General features: G+C 37.0%; 1 protein-coding gene across 1 annotated transcript in view; it reads right to left on the bottom strand.

Annotated features, from left to right (window-relative positions):
* Positions 1 to 21,239, bottom strand: part of LOC149141963 (ubiquitin-like modifier-activating enzyme 5) — a 479,516-nt gene that overhangs the window by 45,484 nt on the left and 412,793 nt on the right. The window contains exon 13 of the mRNA XM_089447610.1: positions 1,797 to 1,846. Within this exon, the coding sequence (XP_089303736.1) occupies positions 1,797 to 1,846 (50 nt within the window). The remainder of the gene's footprint in view (positions 1 to 1,796; positions 1,847 to 21,239) is intronic.

The following is a 21,239-nucleotide window of genomic DNA, read 5'->3' as shown; positions in this document are numbered from 1 at the left end:
TACCGAAATCATGATTGTGTTTAGTATGTCAAGAATGCTTCACTGTGGGATCACCGAGCTTCTTCTTATCACAACCATACGGAGAATGTAACTGTCTAGAGAGCATGTTGAGTGTATCACTGAGATCCTTATTATCATAATTATGCCCAGAACGTGATTGTGATTCTCTTCCTGCACTAAGAGCTTCATTGTTATGCCGAGAGTGCTACCACCGAGAGGGTCACACTGTAATTACTTACTGTAATTATACCCGAAGTTGCAGAGACTTGTGTTCACTCTCCTGCACCTCATCCGAGACCCTATACCACTGTGCTTGACCGAGACTTCAGAGATGTATGCAAAGATATCTCTACTCCTCATCCGAAGTTGCAGGATGTCCGAGATTCTGAGCTTCTGTGGTGACCTTAGTTGGGTTTATATAGTTGTCACGTCTCCATAATAAGCCGACATGTTAGGGTGAACCGATGTGTTTCTATTTTTTAGCCGACTTGTCATATATATATGCTTTGAGGCTGACATGATTGTCTTCTTCATCGTTTAGCTTGCAGACTTCTTCTTGTGCTTATCTTGGAGGATTGTGCTTGTCTTGGAGGGTTGTTTAGACTTTTCTATAGACTTGTACATGACATTGACTCTTTGACATCCTAAGGCTCTCAATGGGAGCCACTAAATAAATAAACCTCTTGCTCATGAAACCCATGCAGCAAGGAATAATAAATTCATTTTACAAAAATCATAATTACAATGTCATGAAGACTGAACCTAGTTACACTTTCTTCGACACCAACATCCCTTCAAATTAAGGGGGGGTTGGGGGGGGATGTTGACACCTAATCTTTGGGATTAAGAAAATCCGTGTAAATAATAAATATTGTAAATAGAAAAATAAAGGAAATTGGAAGATGAAGAAACATTGGGAGATTAATCCCAATAGTCTCCCTCTCCTTGTATATATTAATGTTATCGCTTAACGCAAAAAGACAATTAGTTTGTGGAGTTACTCTCCTGGCCTGACAGAAATGACAGTTCATTAGAATAGCCTATTCAAATTATATGGGAGTGTACCAACAGGCAATCAAAGGAGTAAACATCAGAGCTCCTCCAACGAATTTAAAACAACACCAACTACTGAGTTTGGTCAAATCAGAACAAAAATAATTGTTTTCCAAGATGAAGAATTTGAAGAATATAGTCATTTGGAAAGACAAACAAAGGAAACAAACAAGTGACCAGTTGTTTGTCTGCGAAGTTGTGACAAAAAAAAACTAGTAGCAATCTGAAGACGGTAAATATCAAAGTGGAATATGAAATTATATCATGAAGGATCACCAAATTATAGCCTTTTGAAGGAGCCACAAAAGATGAAGTATTACTCATGATCTATATGGCCTACAGTTACAACTACTCTTATTTACATGTGAACTCATAATATGTGGGAAGAAAATTACATGAATGCCAAAAAGCTGTATAATAAAAGCAAGACTACCAAACTGGCTATAAAATGAAAATTGTGTGAATTATTCATCAAGAAACAAACATGCTGAGAACCCTGTCACCTATATACACATTCATACAGCACCCAGAAAGATACACACACAGTTTCTACCAAGGTTCAAATCTGCCCAAAAGTGCTTAATGGTGTTTGATACTGTAACATGCATAGTAAGACAAGGAAATGCCCTAGGCATCCAAAATTGAAATAAAAACTAAGAAAGGTATGTAGAAACATTTATAATACAGACAAAAATATAAAGTTAGACAAGAATGCTATGGAGTTGAGTAGCTAAGAAAGATACCTGAAGGGGTACTTCCAATTGTAGCCTCTGATTTTTCATCATCAACAACACTGTAAAATAGAGACACATAATCAGCCACTGGCCAGTGATATGCATTACAGCATAATTCCCCCAGAAATGCATTCCATGAACATTGTGAGTAGGCTGTAAAATCTAGTTATATTTGTAAAAATCAACAAGTACACAGGTTAACTTTAATGTAATTTAAACAATTTAAGCTTCAAAAGATTATACTTATTCTGAACTGCAAACCTTTCAGTGATATGCACTATTTCAGATGATCTTTGTTCTCCAATAATCTTTTATGATCAACCTAATGCACTTTCCTTGAGAAAACAGCTGATTTAGATAATCCAATATAACAAAGCAAGTGACTCAATTCCTAAGAAGGTAAGCAAAGGACCCTAAAAGCATATATGTCTAACTGGGCAATGCCAATTTTGATAAATACGAAGATGCTGTTATATTCGTTTCTGTCTCAGCAGGTAATTCAGTTCCAAAGTGAAGTCGACATAATACTTCAAGGGAACTTTTAGATGGCTGTTTGTTATCTGCAATTTTAAATTTCTTAATTGAATAGTTATGAATGAAAAGGCTCCAAAGTAAGGACTAGAAATAGGCAGAGCTGCAGCTTCTGTCAAGAAGGCACAAATAGTTTCATGCTTGTAGAATATAATAAATTATAACAGATGAAGTATGCAAATCAAACGTCCTTCCTGCACTTTTAGTATTTTTGGGGTTGCCCAAAACCCAGCCCACTTTCAGAATAGATAGACTCTTGTAAGCCACTTAACTGCAAGAACATGCTACCAGGAGATGATTTGTAATGGATCAGTCTTAATGTCGATTATTAAAAGTGAAGTGCTCTATTTTATTTTGGCTAGAGTCTGATTAATCTATGCTTTGTGATCATCGCTGGTTCTCTAAGGTATATTCTTTCCTACTATCTGCTGACATATCGATGGACCATCTTCCTGTTTTCAAGTACTCCTCAGATGCTCCTGGTCACCCCCTGCCAATTAAGCAAGAGATGAACAGGATTATCCAAGGGGATATTTATAAGGAATACATCCAAGTCACTTGGATCGACCCTCCAGGGGGTTGAAGGCTGAAGCCCAAGAAGATTTTCTTTGCAAAGCACTTCATGGACTTAAGGGATGGCCTCAATGTTTGCTCCCCTTACACACTTTGACATTCAATACATGGACTTAGGATTTCCCTAAAGCCAATCTGGGGTGGGGTCTCATCAGTATCGGGCAGAAGCTAAGGCTAAATTCTATGAGAAGACAAACTTCGCCAACTCTGCCACAAACAGGAGAACAAGATGGAGGAGCACTTTGTTTTACGATGTCCTCAATACTATCAGATACATGAACAATGCTATTGTCTGTTCAAGTCACATAACTCTCTCCACATTCTTTTGGTACTCAGACTAGCATTGCTCCGCTTTATATATATGCCATAGGCCCTTAAATTTCAATCTTACATCCTCCGACCATCCCCCTAGTCCAACACTACTTACATCATCACAACTTTCTCTCTAGTGCTCTGTAATACCAGAATTTGACAATATCGAACCCCAGAATTCAGACAGTAATGTTTTAAAGCAGAATTTGTCAAATTTAATACACAGATACATACCTGGCTTCCGAGTTTGAAGTCGATCCCATGTTGTTGTAGCACTCAATTTTCTCCCGTTACCAAAAGACCAAAACCTCCCTACCAAACTGGGCACAATCTCAGTACCCAGCTCCAAAATACTTCAAAATTTGAAGTATTCTGACCCCCGTGCCCAAAAGCTTCAAGAACAATCAAGGCTTCTCTCTATCTGTGGCTCTCTATTGTAAATTCCTCCTCCCTACACTACACTCCAAAGGCAAAAGATCCCCTTCTAAGTCGCACCCCTTCTCCTTATATTTCTCAGAACCGCTGTCTTTCTTCCCTTTTCTGTCTCAGTGTCTTCGTCTCCTGTTGCGTGGAACTCAGCATGCTCTTCTGTCGACTTGAACCTTATTTGATTAAGTAGGTTATTCACTTTTTAAAAGATATGTTGCGTAGGTTGGATTTGATTTATTAGTTTAGTTTTTTTTTTTTTTCCGAAGGTGGTAAAACCTATCAACTCAGGTGTCAAACCAACAGTGAGGACAGCCATCTCTGGCTGCTATCCGCGAATGCTGGGTTTGACTCATCACTGTTAAATAGGAAAACCACGCCACCTGGCATAACCCTGCTGGTGGTCCGTAATCGGGAGCAGGCTCTCACTCCTGCCAGATGCCTCTGGGTCTTGGGCCGTTAACCTGTTTCCTTACGTCCGAGGAAGACGAGCTCTTAGCCAAGCAGAAGCAGTTTTACGGCATACTCCAGGCCGAATTGATTTATTAGTTTAGTTAGGGGTTAAAACTTTTTCATTAATTAAATTTTTTAAATTAAATTAATTCACTTTATTTATAATTTTATTAAATTATCTTATTTAGAATTTTATTAAATTATTTTATTTATTTTAATCAAATTAATTTTCAATTAAATAAATTTACTTCACAACTCATTATATTTTATATTTTCCTTTGATTAAGGATTATCATACGTATATATGTATATAAGGGTGGTATACATATCAAGTACCTAATTTGATATATTTATTATATCCTAGTGAGATAGGAATTTATTTCGATAATCAATTCATTACCCTAACTTAGACATTTTCTAGTATTGGTCAGTGCGTATACTAGTGCAATACATACAGTTCATGCATATGTAGCTATCATATGGATGCTCCATATGTATGCTAATATTCACATTCTGTTTGTAATTGTAGGTGGGTCATTACATTCTCCGAGTGGATAAGAGCACTAAGTGGCCGTTAGAGAAAACAACACTGCAACTATAGATCCAGCAAACCTCAAGGTGCAATCCAACCTTCACTAGTGATACCACTAAAACATTGTAGGCTTAGATCTTGAGACAATGTCTTCCACACCGTTAGACAGTCCACCTCCTCTAATCTCAAGAGAAAGCCACCTTTTTCAGACAAAGAAACACTTGAGCCAACTCTGGTACCTCCAACCAATCCTTTATTCAAAGCTTCATCTGTTTAGCCTTGAATGTTAGGAAAGTTGTACATTCAATGGTGGATACTGCAAAGGAGGACAACCTCCCTTTATCATCTCCAGGTGATAGGCCCATGGAGACATGAGACTTTTCTTTACCATGTCCCAAGGCATTGCTTTTAGCTCTTGCTTTGTACTCCTAGAGCTTAGATCTTACAAGTTAGCTAGGCTCTACGTTTTATAAGAGTGGCCTTAGCACTCCCAATTTCTATTGACACTTGTATTGAGTAGTCTCATTATCCTATTCTTGGCCATTTGTTGGACATTAATATGTTTACCTTATCTTATCTATCCAAAAACCTCTCGATTTTGTGGACTGTTTTGTACTGTCTCAAATTGTGCTTTGCAGATTGAAAATAAATTGGAAAAATGGACAGTGAATTAGACTATCTGCAAAGTCTGATAGAACATGAACCATGCACCCTATAAAGTTAGTTGGTTCTTGCCAGATAAGGATAAGGAGGTCTTTAGAATGACGGTGCACAACCACAACCTCTTCTAGCAAAGTTCACATGGCTGAGGCTAGGAAAGCTGTAATATACTAGGGAAATTTCTTTTTATCATATGATAAGTTTTTACCAATTTTTCCCAATATACAATAATTTTATGTCGTTAGTAGAATCTACAATCAGCCTTCTTATTGATGCAACAATCGGAACAATACTTAGAAAAGTGACAAAATATGACAAATAATAAATATAGTTCTGATTGTCCACTATAATCCCATCCTAATGTAGCACAAATACTCCAAAGAAACTGTACTATCCCCACACTAGTGAAATGTATCACATATAATTTAAACACAAATATATTTAACATTCAACAAGAATTCGTGACACAAGTCGTTCTAAATTTATGCCCTCAACCTTCTGATGCCAATTGTTCCACTGCATAAAGTCGTCACGGCTTCGATCTTGGTTGCCACGTATTTTCTTGCTTCCTCGGCGGGTATTTCTTTGGGTATCCTCCGAGCGTTTCACTCTACGCCAAACAAAGTGAGTGGACTTTTATCTCCTGTAAGAGTAATGTGTCATGTCCCTTCCTAAATCATTTTGGAACAAGATTAATTTTTGTATTATGGGGCCAATTTTGGAGCTAGTGGACCCCATTCGATTTTATTAAGAGATTAGACTTAGGAAAAGTTATTTGTGTAGTAGTTAAGTTACACATGGGGGCCACCCTCACTAGGGAAATACGCACTCCCTAGTTCGATTTGCACGGAGGTCGTTAAGTTTTGCATGATGGTGGTTAAGTGAGGGCCCACGATGGAGGACGAATTCTAGGGAAAAGTGCTCCACGAAATCTATATAAGGAAGGCAACTCTCTTCATCTCATTCATCTTTTTGGTATATCGATTTCTCTCTTGGTTGCTTGAGCTGCTTAGCCGAGCCACTCGCTGTTTAGCACGAGTTCTTCAAGCGAAGAGCTCACCCTTTCTTCGGTGGACTTCAAGTGCCACCCTAGGAAGGTTTTTTGCATTTCTTCAGGAGGAGGATCTCATTGTGATTTCCAACAGTGGCATTCATTTCCAAGTGGTGTGTACTACTAGAGGACGCAATGGAGAGGAGGTCGAGTTTTTCGTTGGTGTCTTGTAGTGGAGTTTGGGCGTGAGATTTTCCAAAGAGGAGACTAGGGAGGATTGTCGACATTTGGTAGAGTTTTGGGGCTGGTTGAGCTTATTGCTTGGCAGTGTGACTTTCGCACCACCTGGGTCAGCGCAGAGGCAGTACTGGGAGCTCACTTGTTGGGTAGAGTATCAGTCCTTGAGGCTGAGCTTTGTCGTCGAGGTTAGAGGAGATACTTGGAGTGGTGTTTGCTTCCCTTTCAGAGCTTGGAGGAGGATTTTGTGGCCATTCCTTGTAGGCCGTATTCTTGGAGCAATTTGGAGGGTGTAGGCCATAGAGTAGGTCGAATTTTGGAGGTTGGATTCAGGCTAAACCCCTTTTGGGTTTTTGTGGGTTTTGGCCAAGGAGCGTGGGGTTGGAGTTTCATCATTTTCTGAGCACCAGAGACGGGGTTTCTTGCAGTTCCTTTTCAGCCAGCAGTACAATTACTAGGAGACAACGTAGAGCATTAGAGGAGCAGTTATCTTTCCAGCATTAATATTATTGTTTGACACCTGGGTTCTTTCAAGCTTGCCCTTGAGGCAAGCCTAGGTGAATTTTCCTCACTATTGTACTTGCTCCATTCCATTAATAAAATGGCTCATTTGGTTCTCATTTCTGATGTGTATTGAGTATTTCCTAATCGTTTTATTTTTCTGCATCTGAATCGTATTTTCTTTTGCATATCATTGTTTTTTAAAGTTTGGAACATTACAGTGATGCCATTGGCTAATTCAAAACCTTGCCTTCCTTTGTCAATGCGTTGAACCAATGGCCATGAATAAGAACCAACTTCGCAGGCAGAATTATTCTGTGTGAGTTCCCAATTGATTCTACTAGCCCAAGATAGCTCATCTTATTCCCGTCCGGTAAATTTTTCCTTTGCAACTATTGTTTCCTTCACAACCCTTTCCTTTCCTTAAGTGGGGTCAAGGTGATCGTGCCCTCCCGATTGTAACAAAGTTGCTTGCAGATAGAAACAAGGGTTTTCGCTACCTATATTTAAACATAATCATGACTAGCAGAACTACTCACAGAACAAAACAAGGGTTTCGCTCCCTGTATCTAATCGTGACCTCCCAATTGTCACAAAATTGCTCGCAGACAGACAAGGATTTCGTTGCCTGTATTTTGACCAAATCATGTCTTCACAGAGGGAAAAATCCTTCGATGCCTGTATTAAATCATAACCATGTTCCCGCAAAGAGAAAAAAGGCTTACGATACCTACCCATGTTGATCACAGACGAAATTTTGTTGCCTTACCCAAATTTTGCTTATCCACAAGCATAAAGGATCCACGTTGTTTTCTGATTGTCCTGTTTAGAAAAATCCAATACCCAACTAGAGACCTAGAGACCTGTGTAACTAGGTTTGGTCTTCATAATGTCTATTGTAATCATGATTGCCTAAGGCTTCTTATTTCAACTTAAGGTGGATGAGGATTTGTTGACTTTTTTTAATTTTTTTAATTGAGTGCCTAGCTTCTTATTTCAACTTAAGGTGGATGAAGATCTATTGACTTTTTTTTTATTTTTTTAATTGAGGGCCTAGATTGATTCTCAAGGGAATATGCTCAGCATATGCTTAGTCTTAATTCTTATCAACGACCGTAGTGTATTAAAGAGTTTTTAGGTTGCATTGACTTTTTGTAAAGCTTGATATTGTAATTACATTTCTAGCAGTATATGCCTGTCAATCTAAATTCATTTCTAACAGATTGTAATTATAATTTCATTTCTAGCAGAATATACTTTTCAATTTTATAACTAAACAAATCAATTTAGACATATGTACATACCTGGTTTTTCAATTTAGACATATGTGCATACCTGGTTTTTCTGAGTTGGTGTCGATCCCTGGACGATGTTGTTCTCCTGATACAAAACCAACCAAATTCCTCCCTGCCTGTCTGGGATCAGTCTTTCTGGATCCCAAACCCAAAAGGCTTCGAAAGCGAAACCTTCTGGCCCCCATGCCCAAAACCTCCAAGAACAGGGCCTAATTCTCATAGATCTATATCTAAAATCCTTCGTTATTTCACAAAATTTCTCTCCCAGATTCTCCATTTTCTTCCTCCCCGTCCAAATTTTCATCCAGAAGTACCGTCCCCCCCCCCCAAACTCACTTCTCCTTTTTTATTTTATATAGGGAAGGATCATTCCCTCCAAAGAAATCCCACCCTCTTTTCCTCCAACCAATCTTTTCCTTATCCATTAATATTTTATTACTTGAGTCGGTCATCTGTATTTTAAATTACACATACATTAAATCAGATTTTTACTTAAATATATATATTAGATGGAATTTTGAACTTTGTCATTTCAACCGACTTCGAGAAGAGGATCTTTAAGTACCTTAGCATCTAAGTCACATGACACGAGGACACGAGACATGGAGGACACGTAAATACGAGTATTCAATATGAAACGCAGCGACCTAGAAACAGGACACGGGGGACACGTTTTATATATATTTAATAAAATATATATATATATGTATATATATATATATATATGTATATATATATGTATATATATATATATATATGTATATCTATATATATATATATCTACATATATATATATATATATATATATATATATATATATATATATATACCGAATATAGTTTTTTATCCATATTAAATTGCAGGTTGCAGCTTATCTAATCAAATTAAAATATAATTACTTCTCAAAGTTCATAGTTCACTTTAAAAAAATAAATAGAATCAAAATTTACAACTTACAAGCACATAAGAAACTAAGTAGTAAGTACTTACTACTAATTATAAATTTAGAACTTAGATATTAAAACCATAAAATGCATATTTTCCATTAAGTCATCAAAATCAAAATGTATCACTGTTCAGTGTTTACAATGTACATAGATAGATCATAGTAGACACTGACTCCTGAGAGAATGCCAATGGAAAATACAAAAGAGTAGATACAAAATAAGTAGGAATATCATAGCTCGGTACCGGTCCATGAGTCATGACTGTGTCCTTTCTTACTTTGACAAATGCAAGGATTTAGGACTTCAGCCTGACAGTGTTATTGCCAACTTAGTGCAGGCTGATTTAAATTACAGTTAAACATTTGATTGCTCTTCCAACATAATATGGGGTAGTCTGTATCATTTCAATCATAAAACATGCAAATGAAGGCAGCACTTATGTTATAATCATGAAATATTTCTAGACAGTGAATGGGCAGTGAGTAATGGTATATCCACAACACTTAGATATTGGGGAAATATACCAGCCTTAAGGCTCATTTTACCACAGCAATTCAAGAGCAGATTTGTAATCAATGACATGAGTGAGCAGTGAACTGATACAAACACATTTACCACAGTAATCTAGGACAAATTGTTACCATGAATAGTATGTTATCAAGAGTGTAATCACCACAATTAGTCAGTGATGTAATGATGAATTTCCAGCAGTGAAAGGTAGATTCAGGGAGCAGTGAACAGTACTTACAATTGAATGAAATGCACCAGCGTGACATGCCAGAGGTCTATTGTCAAACAATGATGAGATCATGTGATAATAGAGTGATATGATAAAGTTAGCAGCCAATCAACATGCCTATAGTGCTCTAAACAAAGTCAAGACACCAACATTCAAACCGCAGTCCAATGGCTAATCTTGCAATGCTCCAACTGACAAAACTGCATGAAATAGATAGTGAACAAAGGCATCCACAGTGAAGTTTAAAGAAAGATAATATATGTTAGGATTCAAAGCTTTGTCAACTGTGTTACCATCAGACAATGATGCACAGTACCCCAAACACTGGTCAAGATAACTGAAGTGTAAACAGAGCTTACCCACAATGAAACAACTAACCACTGAGGTCACGGTGAATGTTATTTAAGATCATGAAGAAACCATAAATTCTGCAGAAACAGTGCTTAAAATTACATTTTTTGTGGGGTATGTATTCAACTGGTCGAAATACGTTAGGGCCACGTTTTCTACCAACGAAATACGCGTTTTCGAAATTCAGGACACGACGAAAACCAGAGAATACGTATTCAATTTTCCAGGACACGATAAAAACCGTATTCGACACGTATTAGGGCCGTTTTCGTGTCCAATACGTAAAATACGGGACACGGGACCCTGGAGGACGTGTCCTGTGACTTAGCTTAGCATGACTTGCCAAAGGATTATGAAGTTTATTAACCTTGTCCCATAGTAATATTTATTTATTATTTAATTAAAATGTTATTAATGAAATTAAATTAATATATTATAAAATAGGGTATTAATTAATTCTTTTAATATTTAATTCATTTTCCATACATAGACACTTTATGTAATTAAATTGGTATGAATACTAGTATAATACTTTTAATAATTAATTCATTTATCCTTTACTTGGGAATTTTCATAATAAGTTCATAAGTTATAAAATTGAAAAGTATATTCTGCTAGAAATGAAATTATACGAAATTATAATTACAGTCTGTTAGAAATGAATTTAGATTGACAGGCATATACTACTAGAAATGTAATTACAATATCAAGATTTACACATTTAATAAATTTAAAATATTAGATTTGGTGGGTTCCCCCACCAATTTCCTAGGGTTTTGAGATTATTCCAATTCGAATAAGTTCCTCCATGATAAGTTTCTCATTATTATTTATAACATTCATTTATATTAAAGAAAAAATTATTTATCAAAATGGTCCACTATTTTTAATAAATTAAAAAAAATATATTCGTGCCACATGGCTCCCCACCCACCAATTTCCTAGGGATTTGAGATTATTGAAATTCTAATAAGTTCCTCCATGATAAGTTCCTCATTATTATTTTTAGCATTCATTTATAATTCATTTTTTTCTTAAGTTAAAGTTGACCCATAACCTTTTTATAGAAGGTTAAATGTGTGCATTAGTAAGGCATTCTTCGTGTTGCAATGTTTTTTTGGTTATATTTATGAACCCTTCGGCTATATCAACCACATTAATATTTTTAACGTGGTTGTACTAGTTTAATATATTTGATATTAAAGAGAAAGAAATTCATTATTGTCATTCTTGATGCATGGGTTTCATGCTCAAGATAAATTTATTTATAGGTCAAGCACCCATTGAGTTCCTCTAAGTTTGTCATAGAGTTATGAAGTCAAAAAGAGTCATTGTCATAAATGTAAGACCCCTTTGGGAATGTTGTATCTTGTAGAATTTTTTGTAAAGTCAAAAGTGTCATAAAGACCCCCCAAGACCTTGTCAAACAAGTGGACCTACATGAAGGATCAAGTTGGCCTCATGGGAAACAATTCAACCTCCTAAGAAGCCTATATATAAGTGAACCTCGACTTCATTTAGAAACATTCATTCAAGCAAGAAAACAAGTTCGATCTCCTCAAGAAAGAAGTTGGAAAAGGACGAAGACCAAGGAAAAGAAGAAAGAGAAGCAAGATCAAAGTTTTGGACCTCTCTCTCTCTCATGTTAGGATTCAAAAGTAGTTGCTAGACCAAAATTGCAGAAGTTGCTAGGGAAGTCGAAGTTACAGAAGAAATTGTTGAGGAAGTCGAAGTGGCAGAAGAAGTTGGGGAAGTCAAAGTCGTTGGGAAGTCGAAGTTGTTGCTAGGCAAAATTACTGGTCGAAGTTGTTGGAGGTTGTTGGGTCGAAGTTGTTGGAATTCGCTGGGTCGAAGTTGCTGGAAGTTGCTGTGTTGAGATTGACGGAAGCTGCTAGTTCAAAGTAGCTGGAAAAGTTCATCAAGAAGGAGAAGTTTGACTTGGTCTTGGAGAGATCTTTGATAAGGGTCTTAGGTCTTTGAATTCGTCATCTGAACATTCTATAAGAAGAGAAGAATTCTTGTGGCTTTTCCTCTCAAGAGGAGAGATTTTGGCCCTGGCTTGCAGCCTACATTTTTTGTCCTCTTGTCTATTTTATCCTCATAGTTTGTGTAATGTTCCCAAATTTTGTGGGTGCAAAATCCGCTTAGGAGTTTTGCCAATTTTTGGTGATATTAAATTAGAAAGGAAAAAATATTATTTTGTGGAGAAAGCAGGAATTATTATTTTAATGGAGAATGGCAGTGAATAATACTTTACTGTAGAAGGGAGGAAAATTATTATTTTATTAGTAAATGGAGGCAAAATCAATATTTTATTTAGAAATGAGGCAAATTATTATTTTATTCAAAATGACGGCAAAAGTATCCTAGTGGAAATTGGGCACCACCAAAAAAATAATAGGAAAAAGGAGGATCTAGAAGCTAGAGAGAGGCTCCATGTAGAATTATAAAAGGAGGAGGACCTTAATGGCAAGACATTTTATTCTAGCATTTTCTATTTGACATTGTGAAGAAGCTCAAGCAAGTTTCAAGACTTTCAAGTGAAACTCATTAGCTAATTTCAGTGGACTTCGAGTGCCACCCTAGTTAGCTTGTTGGCAATATTATTTCAGATCTTCCACTGGTGTATATTGCAAAGAATCTACACCATATAATTCAATTGTTTGCAGGTGCTCCGACATAGTGAAATTTTAATTTGTTTGCACGACTAGATCATTTTCGAGGGCCTGGTTCATTTCATCTCCAAGAGGGCTTAATTCATAATATTAAGGAGGCTGAATTGAATTAAAAATATTAGTGCCAAAGAGGGGATGAACAACCCCAACAGCTAGAGGCCACACCATTCCTTCATGGCAAATTATTCCACAAATTTCTAAAGGGTTTGAGACTACATTTGGTTGACTGAATTTCTATCATGATGTTATTCTTTAATCAGATGCATCCTATCTTATTTACACTACTTCCTATCTACAAGTTGCAAGTGGAAAGTACCTTCTAGTGAAGAAGATTATTGCAGTAGAGATATTTTTGCTCCTTCCTTCTTAAGCTTCTTTGTCTCAGGTTCTTTCACTTGGTAATATGGGCTTCTTCCCTATCCCTCTTGCATTTAGGACAAACTCTTCTATAGTGCCCAAGTTTTTGACAACCATAGCATCTTTCCTTATCCATGTTCTTATTTTTCTTTGGAGGATCAAACTTTCCAAATTTCCCTTTTCTTCTTGTCATTGATTGATCCCTTCTATCCGATCTTTTGTTACTTTCTTTCTTCAACCTGTCTTCCCCTGCCTTGCAAAGAGACCATAATTTGATGAATGGGATAGCTTTCTCTTCCCTCGAAGATATGAGGTTACCTTGTTCATCAGTCAATGCATTTAGAATAATTGAGATTATTTCGTTATTAGATCCTGCAATTGACCTTTTATTTGAGATGCCTTTGAGAGACATGATATCCCTTCATCCTTTGACACCTTCAACTTATATAGATCAGATCTAAGTGATATGATCTTTTCTATCGTGTTTTTAGAGAAAAGTTTTCCCAACTTATCATATATTTCTTTAGATGCCTCTAGCTCGGCTACATAGGAAATGAGAGGATCGTTGATAGACTCCTTAAGAAACTTTTGAGCCTTAGCCTTGAGATCACTTTCCATGTATTCAAATAATGCTTGTTCTTCGGATGACTTGGAGACCTTTCCATTGACATGATCATGGACTTCACTTACTTCGAGGACTATGTCTATCCTTCTTTTCCATACAAGGAAGTTTGATATCCCAACCATCTTTTGGTTCTCCTTGAAACATAAAGTCATTTTTACTAGAATAAGGAAAATGTATTTACTTGTGAAGATAGAATTTTCAACTTGATAATGATGTTGCTTCAGATGATCCTTTCTTCAATAGAGAGAAGATTGCTTTTCGATCTAACCTTCCTTAGATTTGAAGAGCTTCCACTTCTTTGGTGATGTATGAGTGATGATCTTTGAAGTGCTTCTAGGGTTTCGATCTTTCTTCCTGCTTCCTTCTTGAAGATAATTTCAAGACTCTTGTTGGTGTAGATTTGTTCGATACAGGGTTTTGAATATCTTTCCCTTGGTAACCCTTGGATTTGCTACGATCCCTCTTTGTGTGAAAATTTTTTAATCTACACATCAGAAATCCTACTGTAATCACTAGTTTATTATCTCCTACTTGTTCTTTACATTTAACAAGTTATTTAATTACTTAAACAGTGATGAAAACACTATTGCAGCCTACACATACATATAGATCATGAACTGAAATAAACTGAGACAATCACACAAGGGACACCATTATTTTTGGACAATTGTCACTGGAAAAACCCAATTCGAGAAAACCAATGCAACATATAGAGGGTTTGTATTATTACGCAGATTTCTGAATACAACTAGGGTGCCAAATCCGTCTCACCCAACATAGAATAAACCTCGCAAAAGTACCTCTATCCGGGGACAGATATTTTGACAATTCTAGCGACTGGATGATCAAACCCCACAGATGACAATTGTTGTTCCCAATGTTGGGCAGCGATGGCTGCTCCAAGCTCTGGGCTGGAACTGCGCCACCACCTCTAAGAGCTGCATCACCCTCCTAGCGAGCCCTCCCTTACTCAGAAGTCGATATGCTGAACTGTTGCTTTCTTTTCCCCACAGAAAACCCCAACGCTACCTCTAAGGGACTGCGTCAGCCCCTCTAGCTTCTGCATCACCCACTCTGGAGCTATGTTGTTTCTCCTGCTATTGTTCTGCATCTCTGCTATGTATCCTCGGCCTTGGACTAAAGTCTCTCTACCGAATTGCTCCTCTCTCACTGCAACTTAGACCACTAGCTCGATTTTCTCAACAAACCACGCCCTAGAAAAATCGAACTCTTTGATCTCTTGGTGTATCTCCAACTAACCCTCAAGCCTTCTCTTATACTTTTCCTATTGATGAATCAATGGTCGTGATCTAATCTCTAATCAATGGCTAAGATTAAAACAGTCTTGATCCTCGTCACTTAGAACCTTCTCACCCATATTTTTATTAATACACATTAATATTTTTATTTTCCTTAGTTTAGACTTAGGAACTCATTAGAAATATTAATTATTTTAATAGCTCCTCATCCGGGTGGAATTTCTCCAAATGATTTCTGGGTTCTAGAGATCTCATGCATTTTAGCCCCTCCACAAAATTTCGGAGCTAGAGCACATCCGATGCTACCCAAAATCAACACTTTGAACCTTGATTCTCGTATGTCTACTTGCTTGAATGCCCCTTCCTTGACTTCAGCACCTAAGCTTTGATACCATGTTGAGAAATCTAGGGCATGAATAGTTAAAAGATTTCTCTACTTGATAATTGCTTGTGATATACTTTTAATTCTTAGCTTATAGTTTTTTCTTCATTATGTTATTATTGTGTTATTTTAATCAAGACAATTACCAATATGCACAATAAAAAACAAGTGACACAGTATGTAGGCTTGTTAGCCAGGGCCAAAAACTCTCAACTCTTGAAGGGAAAACCTGATCAAAATTCTTCTTCTAGATCTTCAATTGATGACTATTAAGACCATGACACAAACCCTTGACTCTAGTATCCTCCCAAGAACCTTGTCACTAACCTTGATGCTCTGCCTCTTCCCTTCCTCGTCTTTCTTCTTGATCTTGAGCTATTGTCCTCGGCTCCTTCTAGGGAGACTTGGTTTTTGTTCTTCACATTGTTGCTTCTCGTCTTCCTCTAGAGAATCTCGGTCTCTAGGCTTTCACTGGTTTCCTCTAGAGAAACTTGGTCTCTAGATCTCTATCTTGGTCACCCAGAAGAATCCTTCTTCATTGTTCCAGAAGAAACCTTCTTTACTGCCCTAGAAGAAACTTCTCTTCACTGCCCCAGAAGAAGCTTCCTTCTTCGCTTTCCAAGAAGAAACCTCCTTCTACGCTTGTCTAGAAGAAAGTTGAAACCTCTTTCTCACTTCTTCGCACTTCTTGTAGCCTTCTTCTTTGCACTTCTTCACTGAATGCTTGATGAGTTGCTTGCCTTCAAGTCAGGCTGAGTTAGGCTTTATATACACCTCATCTCATGTGCTTTAGGCTGACATTATCACTAGAGGTTAGGCCGACTTCTTCTAGCATGTTCTTCCATCGTTGTAGGCCGACTTGAAGAGGATAAGTGACAAGTTCTTGGAGGATACTTAACATCACTTCGTTACATGACAATGACTCTATCATTTTATGACTAGACGACAAATAATTCCTAAAGACTCTCAATGGGAGTCTTGACTCAAAAATAAAATCTCTTGCTCATGAAACACATGAAGCAAGTCAATACAATAGTTCTATTTTTCTTCTTTACATCTCATTATTAAAATCATAATTACATGTCATTATGAAGACCAAACCTAGTTACACTTTTCAACAACGTGGAGCATATATCTTGTGTTCTTTGTTTTTTTGTGATCTTCATGTTTTGTATGTTTGGCAATTTTTTGATGAAGAAGAACATAATAAAAATTAATAAATAGCCAACATCATTCACAAGCAATTATCAAAGCAGAGAAATCTACCCTAATTCTTAAGCCTCTTGATTTCTCAACATGGTTTTAGAGCGAAGGTTGGAAAAGAAGCTTGAAGATCACAATTTGTTGGCTTATGGATCGAAATCTGATGCATCCTTTAAGGATCTCTCTCTCTTTGGTCTTATTAGAAATTTTTATGTGGCTAGTATTGATAAATCATTTTGTATTAGACAAGATTTTGGGCTCTATGACATCCCTCAGACTTCATTTGGCTCACTCAAAATTTTCTAAGAATTGAATCAAAGGATCGCAACGATTGGAGGATTATATTTATTGTGGCATTCATAACATTGTGGTTATTCTCTTTCAAGGTTCGCATTATTTAACTGACGTTTGCATAATCTTTGTAATTCGTTGTTGTTCCCTGTGGCTCGTATTCAACATTGTGACATTGCTTGATTCTGAGATGCATCACTACACAGTGGCTTGCATCATAACTCACTGTGGCTCGAATACAAAGTGGCTCAATACTCATGGTTTGATTGTATAGCTTTGTTACATCACAATGATTACTTTTGGTTCGGATCAATTTCTTTGTATCTGTAATGACTCATTTCTTTGGCTCATATAATCATTTCCTAGGACTCACTTCATACATTGCAGTGATTCACTCTCACTATAGTGACCTGTATACCCTCTCAATAGCTTGTTGACTTCAGTTGCGGCTCGTTCTTTGTGGTTTAGATTATATTTGCGAGTCGATAGGAAGCTCACACACTCTATCTTGTAGCTCATTTCAGTAGTTCAATTCATGTGACGAAATCTCTGAAACTCGATTTATGGAATCACATTCTTTGTGACACTATAATGTTTGGCTCATGGCTCATTGGGACTTGGATTTTGTAGCTCGTCTATATATGTTATGTGCATCACCATTCACTGAGTGGCATCAACACATCTCTATGATAACTCATCTATAATCTATACATCGAATTACCTTTCTCTGGCTTGCTCGACTTGCATTGATCTTTCTAGCTCGCTCTATAAATCTCTCTCTATATGTGAATAACATCCTATCTTTGTATCTCGTATTTGTCACTACTGTGGCTCATAATGCTAAGGCTCATAACATGTTATATGGCTCATGTGTGGCTCGGTTATTTGTTATGAGACTTGTTATTTTTCTCTTATGGCTTGCTGAGGTTAGGATTCACATAATAGTGGCTCATGGCTCGTATTTATGGTGGCTCTCTTTTGTGATCCTATTGCCCTAACGTATGAATAGTGAGATTGGAAATTTGACAAAGAGAAAACACTCTTGATGACAATGATAGCAATGACTTGGCAGTGATATTCATATAATTGAAATATATAGCAACTGTGCAAAAGTCGACCTATCTGTGAAGTTCGTCAATACAATAGGAACTGAATGTAGATCGCATATCTATATTCATATGGCTTTGGCTTGTAAGGCTCAAGGTTTGCATTGTCTCTATGACTCTACGCTAGCAATCTTGAAGTTTTGATAGTTATTTATATGACAACGATTTGGAGGCATGTGATTGTAACTTGATTGACCTGGAGACATGACATTGATCTATTCAATAGTAAGCGACGACTATAATTTGCATGAGAAGTGATCTCAGAGAAATATGATAACTGTGTCCTATGATAGTTGCACAAGTGATCTTACATGACATACCAGTGACCTTGTTTGACAGTGAAATCGTGATCGACAATGACAATGAGACTATAATTCATGTGACAGAGGCATGACTATAACCTACATGACAGTAGGACAATGACACTAACCCTTGTTGCATAACAGTGAAGTGATAGACATAACAGTGATCTTAGAAAATTCAGAAATATGAAAAAGATGAATGAAGTTGATCAAGACCAGATCTATGCAAAGAAGGACAGGTAAAATTCAAAAAGGTACGTATATTTCTGATTTATGTCCTTTAGGTCATAATGATGATCTTGAGATGGGTTTGCATAAATATTAAAGATAGTAACATATAAGAGTTTGATGATATGTTGCATATAAAGATTAGCTCTTGTAATCATATGAAATGGATAAAAGGCATGACAGTATCACTATGGTTTTGCAGCATTTTGCAATGCTTGAATGACAACTTGTAATAACCAATCCAACACAGAAACTAAAACCTGAAATACAAACACAGAACTATAACCTGAAATACGAAAGCCTGAACATTAAATCGGTACATACCTTAACTGCTGCTGATCCTGCTTCTGTCTGGTGAATCTGCTGCTGGTGATGCTGTGGTTAATTTGATTCAATTTTCGAGAGGCCAATACCTCCCAACCGGACCGAGCAAACCTGGCTGCTCAATCCAGAAAGCTTCTCCACAGAAGCTCTCTGTCCCTCCGTGCCCAAAGCCTCAGACCACTCAAAGCTCTTCAATGGATAGTCCCGCTTCTCCCAGCTTACTCTGGTGAAATTATGCCTCTCCTCCTCTGCCCTTTTCTCCGGTTTTTTTCCCCTCCCACTTCAGGTTCAGGCCTCCGCTATTTATTCCCTGGCCTGGCGGTGGCCGCCCTCCCATTTGCAGCCACCGCCTCCCACGCATTCATGGCTCTCCGATCTTTCTTGCTGTCCTTGGCGCTCAGTAATAACTATTTATCTGGTTCCACCCACTTTATTAATGGCTGGGATACGTATAGATTTTTAGGGCAGCTGATATTTACATTATAACATTTCCAGCCTACGTATAAGTTTTATAACTGATACCTTTATAACTTACATTATAATGTTATAAAGTTTAATGATACATTGTATAACGTTTGTATTATAAATGTTATAAAGTTTTAAGATATATATATTATAACATTTAAATAATATATGATATAAAGTTAAGTAATATGTCTTATAACATTTCTTTATATATGTTATATAAGTTTAATGATATGTTTTATAAATTCATATTATAAAGTCTAACCATATACTTTATAAAATTTAATACATATATATAAATATATATATTTATAAGGTTTTTTTTTTAAAGTCTAAAATTTTATTAATGGGTTGTTACATACATTCCCCCTTCTGAAAACTTCGTCCCGAAGTTAGAGCTTTTAGGTTCGAGGTTTTTAATGGACATGACCTTTTCTATCCAGGTCCCCAAGCTATTCAAACTCATCCTATCCTCCCTAATCTCTTCTGCTCCCATCCTATCTGTCCTCTACTAGAGTATGCCATGGCGTCAATTTACTGACCTAACCATTCATAACACAAAGGTAACAGCGTCGGCTATACCGACCTGATTCCCAGTAGGCATCCGGCAGTCATCATCACACGTCTAGGGGAGCGTGACTCGCACAGTCCTCCCATGACTCCAGGATTCGGAGGATAAACGGTGGGTAACACCTCCACCCCTCCAGTAAAATTAGGGCTACTACCCTATCATAGAATCACTTGGAGCTTTAACTGATCTGAGGTTCTGTCATCACGTGGCCATCTCGAAAATTGGATCAATTATCTGCAATCATAGTTTATCTGCCTGTTTATCTGCAATCTTACACTTACCCATGTATTTGTAAAATGCGCATCAGTATATTCGAAATAACTTATGTATTATTTACATATGATACTACAACATAACATAATTTTGTCATTTTCCATGCATGTATTCTGACTTTTCTTTAGGATGTATTCACTTCATATCTTCCATTTCAGTTGCTCATCTTTGACATGCATAAAATAAAACAGATTTATATTGTTTTCAATTTCTACCAGAAGTAAAATCATTTAACGGCCTTAACTTTACTTCAACATTTATAATTTTAGTAAAATAATCACATATATTGTTTTGGTATCCATGTACCAGCAGGAATTTAAACACATATTATTTTGGTATCCATGTACCAGCAGGAATTTAAACATATAATATGCCACAAAGTTTCATGTTTATCACTAATCATTCAAATGTTTTTGGGTCTCTGACAGTAGTGAAGTAGATATATACTAAACATAGTGTAAAGTTCTTCAAAATGGACATAAACTAGGGTATCTCTGACATATGTCCTCTGTATTCTCCCAAGTCGCTGATCCAGGACTATACTTGTCCCACTGGACCTTAACTTGGTCCACCAGGCGGTTCCTCAGCTGTCGAACTCTACGTTCCAGTATACGTAACGGTTCGACCGTTATGACTCCCTCGTCCGATACCTGCAATTCTTTCCACTGGATGTTATGAGATAGATCAGCTACATAATGTCGTAACACAGAAACATGAAATACATTATGAATTCTATGCAGGTGAGGTGGCAGGGCAAGACGATAGGCAACAGGTCCAACTCTTTCCACGATTTTAAACGGTCCTATAAATCGGGGTGACAACTTTGTCCCTTTCCCGAATCGA

This window comes from Pinus tabuliformis, chromosome X (assembly GCF_031772625.1).
Source record: "Pinus tabuliformis cultivar Carrire ecotype Pingquan chromosome X, CPIR1, whole genome shotgun sequence".
Classification (NCBI taxonomy): Eukaryota; Viridiplantae; Streptophyta; class Pinopsida; order Pinales; family Pinaceae; genus Pinus; species Pinus tabuliformis.
Note: the sequence above shows the minus strand (reverse complement) of the source record. Positions and strands in the feature narration are given on the sequence as shown.